General features: G+C 45.8%; 1 protein-coding gene across 2 annotated transcripts in view; it reads left to right on the forward strand.

Moving 5' to 3' along the window:
• Positions 1-12,768, forward strand: part of C11H11orf16 (chromosome 11 C11orf16 homolog) — a 251,596-nt gene that overhangs the window by 196,836 nt on the left and 41,992 nt on the right. For both annotated transcript variants that reach the window (XM_069623695.1, XM_069623696.1), the window contains one exon: positions 750-999. In XM_069623695.1, the coding sequence (XP_069479796.1) occupies positions 750-999 (250 nt within the window). The remainder of the gene's footprint in view (positions 1-749; positions 1,000-12,768) is intronic.

The following is a 12,768-nucleotide window of genomic DNA, read 5'->3' on the forward strand; positions in this document are numbered from 1 at the left end:
GGCCTAAGAAAATAGCGGTAGTAAGAGGGAATGTGGTCATAATGGAAGGTGGAGAGTGCTGGTCCATGTCCAAATTAGTGAAATGTAATAACAATGGTCAAGCAGTGGAGGATGGAGAAAATAGTGATGGGGATGATAATGGAAATGACAATGAGTTGGTGCATGAATCTGGAGAAGTTAATAAGAGTGGTCAACAGGATACAAATACTAGTACCAGCACAGAAAGAAGAAGAGGTAAACCTCTTTGGTTGAGAGATTATGTACTAGAGTAAACCAGGTTATTGAAAGGGGGAAGGTGCGTTGTGTTTACATACGCTAATTGTTATTAGGTAAACACGGAGTGAACAAGTACTAACAAGGATATATAGTTCTGAGTGTGGAATTGACCATTCACAATGTTCTGTTCCTGTTTCTTATTCATTGTTCCATGCGAGTCATGAGTATTCTTAGAGTGTTATGATTTGGAGTGTTTTTCTATGAAGTTCTGAAGGTGTTCAGTTGGGTCCTGCCTTCAGAGGTGGTGCCTGCTGTCGCTTGAGCTAAACTTGAATAAACAAGCTCTTAACTGCAAACATTGCCCGGTTAGATCATTTTAACAGGTCACAATTTGCCTCCACATGGACAAGGCTCGGCACTTTAAAACCACTACAGTGGTAATGTGCGCAGTATAAAGGACTCATAACATGATATCAGAAAGTGCAGCAGCTGGCGTTTATATGTGTTATGTAACATTTTCTTTTTTTTGTTAGGCAGAAAACATTGCAACATCTCCAGAATGAAGACATGAAGGTGAAAGACTGGGCCACCAAAAGGTTTCAAACAATGAAAGCGAAGCACATAGCGCAGCAGAAGGCAAGCGAGCGGATGCAGACCATGTCTGAGGAGGACAAGCAGAGGGAGCAGCGTAGGCTGGCCCACCTCCAGAATGTCCGCGAGAAGATCGACGCAAAAGAGTTCCAGAAGTGCACGGAGGAGGACGTGAAGGAGATGAAGACACAGGTACACGATTTGTGGCAGGCTCATCCAGCAGTACTTGTAGAGCTTCTGTTAACCTTTTTCGGAGAAGTCCTACAATTCCATGCCAAAAGATGTGCGAGTCAAAATACTAATATGCTTCACATTTTGGGAACAGGTGACTTTTTGACAATTAAAGAGAAAAATAATTCTACCATGTTCTGCTTTTCGAGTCTGAAAACAAAACAGAAGATAAAGGGTCTATTGTAAAACTACCGTTGCATGGGTCTGTAGCTGACATGCACGTGGGGCAGTGACGTAATTTCACCAAAATGCCAGGGGTAGCGGAAGTGCCACATGACCCTTGACCTCTGATGACATCACAGGAAGTGATGTCATTTGACCCCACCCAAAGTGATATCACAGGAAGCGATGAAACACAACCTTTCACCCCTTGACAAAACATGACGTGGCATCACATAGTATTGTTCCTAAGTACACTACGAAAAATATGGTTACGATATCACTATAATGTGATATACATTTCATACAAAAATGGATCCCCATATGTATCGTTAAGATCAGTGTGTATAGGCCCATATTACCAAATTACTGTGAATGCAAGCAGACATCCATGGTCAAATGATAATATGTTATTATATAGCACTTTATAGAACAAATATACATACAATATCACCCAACCTGTGTTGGTACTCATATCGACCTCAGAAGGATGAAAGGCTGAGTTGAGGTGTTTAAGAACAGACTAAATCAGTGACTCACCCCCTGTAGTGCACCTGAAATAAACCTTTAATGAGTCTAGCAATTATTGTATAGAATTCCAGAAAGACAAATTATTTGTTTTTCCTATTCTTTTCTATTTAGGATCACTGCTGAAAGTGTTAGACTTGTGGAACACTTGTTTTATTTTAGTTTTTTGTTTTTTTCAAGAGGCCGGAAGAAGAAAGCCAGCCACTCCGGAAGCAAAGAGCCATATTGCGCAGGCCACAGCCCAGGAGCTTGCATTGAAAAAAAAAAAAGAAAAATAAAGGGAGACCACAAGGGTAGCAAGGGAGACCTCAGGGGTTGCAGTTGTGACCTCTGGCGACCGCTAAATGACATCCCTGACGTAGGGTCTGCTATAGCCTTGTGTATGTTTTATTGTGCAATAACTTCCTATTTTTGAAAAATCGCAAAATCATCAATCTTTTGAAATCCCCTATACTGACAGCAAAGGGCCGAACCCCGCTCCACCCCTCTGCCGGACGAATAGGTGGGGTTGGTCAAATTTCACTATCGCCAGTACACATCAGACTGGTATGCCAACCATGTGTCCTGACATCCTATTTTTTGAAAAGTCGCAAAGTCAGCAATCTCCCGAAATGGTTAATACAGACAGCACAGGGCCGGACCACACCCTTTGCGGGGCAAATGGGTGGGGTTGGTCTGATTTCACCATCACCAGTACACCCAAGACCGGTATGCTGACCTCAGGCCAACAATTCAGCCCACCAACTGTTGTGGGGCTGGAGCCAACCCCGAAAATACAAACACACTTTCACTAAAAATATATATAGATTCCCCATCTGGGCACAAATGGAGGACGGAGAGGCTCGGGAGAGGCTCAAGGACAATGAAAATGTCATCATCATGTTCAGGAATACCTCTGAGGCTCAATGCCTCTCTGTCTTCACAGCTGGAAGTCGTTTTTGTAACACAGTGCAGTCTGTGGCAGTCTTTGAGTTCCTGGCTCCAATTTTTGGAAGTTGTTAGATGTTGCGTGGACTTGAAAATGACCAAAGATGCTTAATAGAAACTATGGTTATTGGCAAGAAATATAGAGCACAATATACCGGATAGGGCAGCTGACGGATTTCTGAAATCCCTCCCTATCAACTAAAAAGCTCAGGCATCTTTCATTTTCATCTCGATCAAAAAGGTACTTTTCTAATAGAAACATGATTTTATATTTTTTCTGTGTGCTTTCAGCATTTTTCAGCAATCCCCTTGAGCCGTGGATCCTCCCTACGAGCAGAATCCTCGAGAGGGAGGCTCTGTTGAAAGCCAACCTTTGTTAGTGGTCGGGTAGGAGGAAGCCTAGTGCAGGAAAGTATCACTACGAAGCAGATGTTGTGCAAAATCGAGTCTCGCATTTCGATCAGCTCTGCATCCAAATACTATATACATGTGAAACACTCTTACCTTCATGGGAGCACTTTACTATACTCCTCCAAAGGTTGCGGTGGGGTGCACGTTCTTGCAGTTCGAGCTCAAGTTCCCCCTGTGCAGCTGGGACATGTCATGGATACAGGAGGAGACTCAGTTGTTTGAACATAACTGTACATACCACGTTTCAGGCTCGCATGTCGAAATAATGCCATGTGCCGTGCCATATGCAAACATCATGTGCCAAACACAGACTCATGTGCCAAGCTGTACACCTAATATGTTAAGTACCAATTACAAAAGCAGGTATTGCCATCATATATCAGATGGGACCTCATAAGTTCAGATAAAGCCATTCTATGCCAGGTAGGTGTAGTCTTACATGCTGAGACAGAGCCACCATGCACAAAGTACAGTCTAAAATGTCCAGGTGCCCTCATATTGTTCCATGTGCAGCCTCATATGGCTAGCGACAGCCTTCATCTGCCCAGATAGTGCCATCAAATGAAAGATACAGTGCCATATGCCCAATCGCCCCAATACTATACCAGAAGCAGCCCCATCGGCATTTTCAATGTTAGTATATGTCCAGGCACATATGCTAGGTACAGGCACATATGGACAGGTACAGCCTTATAAACTGTTTGTATACCTTCTGATTTCGGGCCCAGATCCCTGCCCACCCAGCCACACACCCGCACTGCCTCATGGCAAGCCTTGCACTTGGGTCTGTAACTGCTACCCTACAGTCCCCTTCCTGCACTTATTAGACACCCGCTGTCTACACCTTATTCTTGCACTTACCACCTGCTGGCCACACTACCTGTCGTTGTTCTGTCACGTGTTCAGCACTTTCCCCCTCCCCTCTCCCCTGCACTTGCACGTTCTTAATGTCACTGGGCCTAGTAAGATCATTGTTTTGTCCTCCCTTGCCTCGTCGGGCTCTGAACCACATGTGTATGGGCGCAATACAAATAAAATATCATATCAATCTTGCAAGTCCCATGGTAGGTGCATGGTAGCCAGGTACAGCCTTGCATGGCTATGTACTTCTACCATGCACCGGGTAGGCCTCATATTCCCAGATGCAGCATCATAAGCTACAACCACACTATGTACAGCTACAGATATTGCAAGCCCAGATGCACCCCAATGTATGATGGTACACTCTTATATGCCTAGATATAGATTCATATGGCCAGATATAGTTATCTTAAGACAGACACCGCCTCGTATGTCAATGGCAGCTATCATACACACAGTTGGAGTCCTATATGCCAAAGTACTGCCTCGTATGCTCCAATACAGATGTCTTATATCTGGCCCCATCATCATATCAAGGGTAGAGTCCCTTGTAATCCCTGTATGGTGTCACCACCACTGTAGCCATCAGGCAAAAAGCTCCAGGAAGGCAGGGCCTTACATGGACAAGACCTGCTCTCTTTCTCCCTCTGCCAGCCTCTACCTCAACAGTGTACCCCACACTGAGCTTGAAACAGAAGAACCCCTGATTTTCCATCTGAAGTTGGAGTTCCCAGAGTTGCAGGGGACTGTGCAGACAGAAAGCTTTACCAAAAAACAAACCTGCCTCCTGGTTACTCCCACTTCACTCTGGCTGGGAGGTAGATGCTCAATAAGGTTATGAGACATCTCCAGATCATCAGAGACCTTGACTTTTATTTCTACGAAAATTGTATTCTGGGAGTGGTAGTCTTGGACCAGTTGAACTAAAAGAAATTGAGGAAAGTAAAGGTAAAGCCTAGGACCTAAAGGTGGTGTCCCAGAGGTTGTCTGGTAACCATAGTTATGGAGGGCAAGGGCAGAGAAGCCGCAAAACAAGCCCCCCCCATGTCATTACTGTCTGCAATCCCACCTGGAATGGGAAGCGGGAGAGGGGGGAAGAGATGCGGACTCAGGATGTGAACTCTGCTACTGCTGATGTTTAGCAGCAGGAGTGTTTCTTCCTTGTACCTTTCAGAAGCCAATCGGAAGCACCTAAGGGATAAGGGGCTTGCAAAATCCCTTCTCAACAGCAACCCTCTCCACATGCGCATAGGTGGGGGATGGGACAGAAAGACAAAACCAAGGGAGAGGAGAGAGCCACTGTCTTATAGATGCATTCCTTGTTTTATTTGGTGGCTGACCCTGGCCTTCTTGGATCCTGTGCTTTGCATCCCTGCAGCCCATGGGATGGGCCATTCGCAGCCACTTATCTATTTCAGCAGGTGCCATTGGGCAGCCCGCCTAGGCATTGTTTCGGGAGCTGCCTAACCTTTCTGCACCTGTTCGGACAAGGGACAGACTAGCATGATGGGGTTTCCACTGCTTCCAGAGGTCCCAGTTATATGAATAAGAATTTCTCTCAGATGGTCTCACTCTGCTACTGCTACCAAAAGGGGTGCTTGTCTGAAATATTTTTTAGCCCTCACCTGTTTAATCATTGTACATTCGCAGGCCTTAAAAATGCAAGTTCACTGTCTGAGGTTTGCCCCAATAAATTCTTGATCTTCAGTTTTACATGCAGTGGACAACACTGAATTCATAGACCATCATAATATCCATGTTATATGTCTGACTGGGACGTTGTAACACACATCTTTGAATGGGTCTAGATGCACATCTCTGCATCCTCTACCCTGACTAGCTTGTATATATTATATACCATCCATCCAATAATGAACCCTTTGTAGAAGAAGCTCTTGAGTTTATGACCAAATGTACTTTCAAAATTGAAGCAAGTCTTCTTTACTGGGGATTGTACCCACACTTGGTTCGATCCCTCGTTAATGCACTTCCTCACCACATTTATCTTTTTTATTTTAATTCACAAGCTACATCAGTTCTGCAATTTTTCTACCCATAAACAGGTAAGCATGATATAATGGGTTCCTCTTAAATGTCCAACATGCTCAAACGAGTCAATAATGCTTCAAATTGGTCTGCCTATGCCCCTTTGTTTGCTTTTCTGGGTTTGTGTACTTTTAAAGTATCAACCTCAAATCAACCACACATTTTAAATGTTCCACTGAATGCACTCCACTAAACCCTTAACCCTATTACACTAAGTGAAAGTCCAGTGCTATCGTAGTTGACGCCTTTGAGGATCACTGGGGCCCTTTGGTGGATACTACTGCAGTTCAAGCTAGCTAAAGGGTAGCTCCCCGCCTCCTCCACCAGCCCTCAACCCTTTGACCTTTGGTTTGCAAAGGAAATAGGCAATTTATGTGGAAGTGTAAATGGGCTTGGAATAACATTCAAAATTTAGATTGCATTAAGAGAAGTCATTACCAAAACAAAAACAGCTTTTTAGTTTTCCTCAAATGGATCTTTCTGTTAATAGGCCCAAAGGGTCAATTCAACGCACGACAACATGATGTGAGACAGGCATGGTATCAAGAGAGACATAGACTCAAAGATGTCAGTTTCAAAACCTTTATTTACTAAGGTTCCTGGTTTGGTGTAATGCCTAACTGGCCCTAACTCTAAAGGGATAGTTCTCTTTACTGATGTTTCTAAGGGCCATCGATGTCTGAAAGTCCAAAACAATAATCAGTCTGAAAAATAGTGGTTCAAAGAAAAGGAAATGTAAACCACAGCTGTTTTCAGATAGTCTTACCAATGGGTGTAGTTCTGCCTGTGCAAGATAGTTCAATGCAAAAGGAGGAGCCCTCAGAACCTTCCACGCAGGGCCCTTGCAGCAAATTTCACAATATCCTTGGGTCTATTGGAGTTCCCTTCCCCAAACTTGGACTCTCCCAGTTCCAAACAAAAATAATACACAGTTCTCTTCAGGCCTCTCAGGGATCCCTTCGCCAAGTGCAGGCCTCTCTTTACACAGTTCAACAATGTTTCTTGCACAACTCTTGTTAGGCCTCTCAGGGTTCCCTTTCCCCAAGTTTAGGCCCCTTTCATCTTTAAACAAACAAAGTTGTCCTAGTCAGGATGTACCTTTCACTGTTATGTATTGTAACCTGTGTATACACAACTATGTAAGTCTTGCATCTCCATATTACTGCGCCCTTTTACTCACGAGTCTGGTGCGCTTAACAAATTAATAAACAAACAAACTGTACAGTTCCTACATGGGATAGTACCAGACACTTTCGAGAACGCTAGGCTCTTTGCTCCTCTCAAGCACGACCACTCTGTCCTGCAACCCCTCTCCTTGCTCTTTGTGCCTTTCCTGTGGCACCTTTTCTCTTCTGTGCCTCTTTCACTCTGTTCTGTTCCACTTCACCGTGCCTCCTGCACTTCTTCTATTATATCGTGTGTTAGGCAGAATCCTGTGCAGTGCCCTTAGGGACCACTACACACAATTAAGACTACAGGTGGTGATACACGTTTTACCTTTGGTACATGCCTGTACTACTATAGAGTGGTAGCAGTGGCGGAGCAGCCAGGCTTATCTCAAGAGGATATGAGCAGTAGCAGAGATTACACAAAGGGACCATGATTACTGTGACTCAAGCAAACACTGACTCAAGGTTTCAGGTAGAAAAATATAAGTACATTTATTTTTAAACCATTCGTTATAAACACAACACTTCTATCAAACTTCAATAAAAACCACACGTTAAATATACAACTAACCAATTCACTTTGTACAGTAAGTCTCAAGGTAAGTAGACTGTGTTGGAATGAACCGGTGTTAGGCACAAAACATGTTACCGCGAATACGATTGCGATCACTTTTTGACAGTTCGGTCTACTAAACAAACGCGTATCCGTGACATGAAATGCTACCGGGGCAAAAATACACTTAGCACCTGAGATACCCAGAGGGAGTTGGAGGCAAAAATCACAGGCAATATTTTGGTTAGGCAGGCAGAATCAAGAAACACTCAGAGACAGGAGTTCAAAAGTCAAAGGGCCGCAGCCAGGGTCGAAAGACACCGGGGCCAGTTGCCGAAGATCACACGGTCCGACAGTTCACGATTCAACGTAGCCAAAAGTACTTTGATATTGTCAATGTTCGGAAGCAAAAGTTATAAGAAGGAGGGAAGACAAGGGCAAGCCTTGGAAATGAAGAAGACAGGGATTCACCCAGTTTCCTCAACAGAACACAGTACCTTGTTCCAATGGTGCAGCTGGTGCCCTAGCAGTTGTTCCTGTTGATTTCCCGCAGACCCACGATTCCTGGAGCTTCGTCGAGAAGGAGGACGTCTGAAGGGGGTCTGCACCACACAGGGATGTGGCCGGCAGCAGCGACAAGGAATAAAAGGTGCGCTCCTTAAAAACAGGAGAGGCTCTTCAGGTGGCTATCCGGACCACTACAGCAGTGTGCATCGATTTCGACCACGGAAGAGGATCCTCTGGCTGTAGAAGATGAGCTGGTTATCCCCACCAAGCTCAAGGGAAGAAGACTCCGGACTGAATCTTCTCTGAGTCGTTGATGGGCAGATAGCTCAGGACTGCAGCAGGGCTTCACCGGGACGGGGTAGTTGCAGCAGCCGTCGTTCTCTCTGCTTCTCTTCGGTTCCTTGTAGCTCCAGTGGCGACTCTGACTTCTAGCCCAAGAGACCTGCCTTTTATGCGAAAACCCCCCATTCACGCAGCCTAGCTGTCAATCACTCAGCAGGGGGGTTGTCCAGCCCGGACAACTACCCGGGCCAATCATGACAAAGTGCGACTTGGGTTTCCTAGGATACCCTGTGCAGGGGGTGACTACACCCCTCCCTCACATTCAGCCCACCTAGACACCCAGGCGCCTTGACGAGGGCTTCTGGGCAGAAGCCCGCCAAATGACAGTGAACAAAGAAGGCGAACCTAGTTTGCCGCGCAAAGTAAAACACAAGAAGGACTTTAACAGAATGAAATGGTGAATAAACCCAACCGGAGCCAAGAGAAAGACGATTTGGTTAAGCGGGTTTATGTTCGAGGCTAATATAATAGCCAAGAACAGTACCACGTTTATATAATATAATCGCGGTTGAAAGGTTAGGGTAGATACCACTGCCACCAGCCAAGTCTAAATGTTAAAAGAGCGAAACAATGCTCTAGGAGGTACAGATAAAAAGGGATACGAGTCAACCCTTTCCAGTACTTCATGGAAGATGGGGTGTACTGGATCTGTGGTAGATTGACTAAGTAAAGTTAATGGTAACTTTACCCTTTTCTGGGGGACAGTAGTCGCCTCAGAAATGGAGTCGAGGGAAGTATCAAGGACAACCCTGTGCCACGGCACTGACGGTGCTGTGTGACACACAAAACAAAGGGGGCTACTGAAGTGGTGTACTTCAGAGTCCACAATCACAAAAACAGGTAGAAACACATAGTAAAACCCAGGTAAGAGTGGAGGAAAAGCTCTCACTCTTACCAAGTGGAAGAAAATAAACTCCAGAAGTCCAGCAAAGCTGCTGGAGGACTCACTAGGTGAGGGAAATTAGCCATAAATGAGAATTCTCCCCAACACTGTGCACACTTGCACCATCTTTTTATCTTATGCCTCTTACACCCTTCTGTTGCCTTTACCGTGCCCCTGGTTCCCTCTGATCATTTGGTTTTGCACTCTTGAACCTTCTTGTCACTTTGTCATGATGCTTGCACTATTTTGTTTTCACCTTTGGATTGCTCTACCCTCTTTTCACTTACTCTCACTTTGACTTTCCCTTTTCAAGTCTGTCGGGCCACTCCGACCCTCTTTCCTGCTTCGGTCACCGCGCCCTTCTTTCTCTTATATCTCTTACAGTTCACTTTGCTCTTATTTCAGCACCGCTAGTGCAATTTCCTTCAAGTTTTCTTTGTGACTTTCTGCTTGTTTTCTCTCTCACTCTTGCTTTCGGCTTTCTTGCTTTCATGCCAATTTACGCTCTTTCTGCTTGCTTTATGCCTTTTCACAATCTGTCACTTGCCTTTCGCTCTGTGCCTCTTTACTTCGGTGCCTTCCTCCCGCTCCACTGCAGTCACACACACGTTCCTGAGTTTCTCACTTTAACGTTCATGAAACTCACCTGGCAGCATTGCGCTGACAGGTGGTCCCTTCAGGATACTAGGGGTTGAGGGCAGGGTCTCACCACCTGCCCCTCAGTCACCCTTGGGGCCGGCACAGGTCCCAAGGGAACAAGCACTCAACTGAACGCTACCAGCAGGATGCAGGCAGCCTCACTCTGGCTCCTTGGAGACACGGCTCCCTTGCCACTCTGCAGCCCCGGGCCAGCGTATCCGCTCACCATTCTCCTCCAGCCTTCAGCTCCTGCCCCTCTCTGCTCCTTGGCTTCTCTGGTCCAGACAGCATCCCCAGCTCTCTCACTGCTTCTGGCAGAACCCCACCTTTTATAGTGTGGGGCAGAGTCAAGTGAAGTCAGGTGAGCACAGTTGGGATAAAGTGCCTAACCTTGCCTGACTCTGTTAGTGGGACTGCCAAGTGGTAGGTTGTAGTAGTAGTAGGCACTGTCTTGCTTCCCAATGCTTTTCCTATGGGTAATCCTCATTGATCTTAGTCGCATCTTCCTCATCTCAGTGTTTGTTGAAAATGGGGAGATGGGGTCTGATTGAAAATACCCCATGAAGGCTGAGCGAGAGTGGGTTGGGGTATCATTGGGAACACGGGAATACCATGTCTCGCCCTTGGGCATTCGTCTACCAATCCCTCGTGACCACTCAGGTGATCCTCCCTCGTTTGTCCACCCCCAGGGCCGGGATCCAAAGCCGATGGCCCTTCCCTGGCCACCGGAATGGAAGATCCCAAGGGAGTAGGCGGGAGAATACCGTTAGGTTTCTCACAAAACCTTCATTGATGCAAAAACCATACATGGATTACATAGCCATATAAAACGGTTTAAAATAACATGCTTGTTAATACCACTTTGATAACAACACATTCCATAGTTAGAAATCTATGACTTAACAAGTCTGATTCCAATTTGAAAACTATATTGTGCGGAACCAATCAAATCAAAGACAAACTTAACATACAAACCTGGCTATCAACCATGGAGCCTGAGGGCTTCACACCCAAACTCACCTCCTGCGCCAAGTCCCTTGAACTCCAAATTGATAAACACCTCTCCTTCAAGACCCACATAGCTAAGAAAACTCAGACAACTTGGTATCAGCTCACCCTCCTGAGTAAAGTCAAGCCCACCCACCCTCCGACAGCTTTAGATCCAACGTTCAAGCACTGGTCTTATCCCACCTGGATGAGGGCACTCCTCGAAGGCCTCCCATGGTGGTCCTCACTTGTGCTTCTGAGAAGTGTCCTATGTAGACATGACCACATCGCCCCAACCCTCATCGACCATCAATGGCTCCCCCTGCACACACAAATCACCTTCAAGTCTTGCTTCATCATCTATAAGGCAGTCACCCTGAAGTCATGCAGCTACCTCGCGGTGAAACTCAGCATCTCTGGCGATCAGCTCACCACTAGCAGCCAGGACACGTGCAGATTTGAAATCCGCTGCTGCAAAAAGGAAAGGAGCAGAAAACAAGCCTTCTCTGCCTACGCCCAAAGTCTATGGAACCACCTCCCCGACAGCATCAGACTCGCCCACATGCTCCTACAATTCAGAAAAGAACTCAAGACCCACATAGTCAAGGAGTCTCTCCTCATCAACACATAGGCCATAATGTTGTCCTCCGCTCCACCTGACTCGTTAGACACAACCTGACCCTTTCCTCCTCGCCACCCTGTACAGCTGTACCCCTCCTCTGTGTCCATCTGTATCCTACCCTCTTCTGTGTATCTGGTCTGTTGTGACCTCTGAAAAGTGCTCTGGTAAGTATCTATATTGTTGTATACCTCTCTAAAGAGCTCCGTAAGGGTATACAATTGTATATATTTGCCATATTAAGATTACCAGGGTACATAGTGTGTTATTGATTTGTGTATATATCTTGAACCTTATTTTTATATATACAACTGTGTTAGCACATAACGGTGTGTGGACATTCCGTTGTGGGGGCTTGGGCACTCACTGTACTTAAGAACCAGCCCGCATCAACTCCTGAGAGCTTAAGCCTTGGTTGCTCATCCATACGCTAGCATACCCATATAGAGAACCTTGGCTGGGGTACTCTGTGTCTCTGCTCTGCCATATAGAGAGCAGAAGTACAGATACCCCCTCCAATCTTTACACTGGTGGCAGCGGTGGGATGCTAATGGTTTTAAGACTCGGTGTGTGTAACTTTGCCACCTACATAATATCCGAATTGACCCGGATGAGCTTAGAGGCTCTCCAGAGTACTTGGGAAGCCAGGGAGTTTGAGGAGAAGTCTAGGGCTGAGCTGATAGCTGTCTAGGGCTGAGCTGATAGCTGCCCTGGTGGACTACCAGACTGATTTTGCTGCTCTTGATGAAGGGGGGGGGGGTGGGTGGAACCACAGAGGACCCTACCCCTGCGGGTTATTACTGAATCTGTTTCTGGGATTGCCACCTCTCCTGTCACTTTTATTTCTGAAACCCAGCATTCTTTCTTTAGGGATTTAGGGAATGCCTTGGAACTTGAGTTATTAAGGATGAAATTGGCCTTTTAATACATAAAGTTGGAAACTGAAGCTGAATTGAAGAAAGAGGAGTTGGCACCGCAAGCGATACTCATAAATAGGGATCTTGAACTCAAAAACAAAGACACTTAATGTCAGAGAATCCAGCTAGAGTGGAGACTAAATCCAAACCAGTTGAGAGTGTCAGGTCCCCTGCCACCAAGT

The sequence above is a fragment of the Ambystoma mexicanum genome, chromosome 11 (genome assembly GCF_040938575.1).
Source record: "Ambystoma mexicanum isolate Mex_15411 chromosome 11, UKY_AmexF1_1, whole genome shotgun sequence".
Classification (NCBI taxonomy): Eukaryota; Metazoa; Chordata; class Amphibia; order Caudata; family Ambystomatidae; genus Ambystoma; species Ambystoma mexicanum.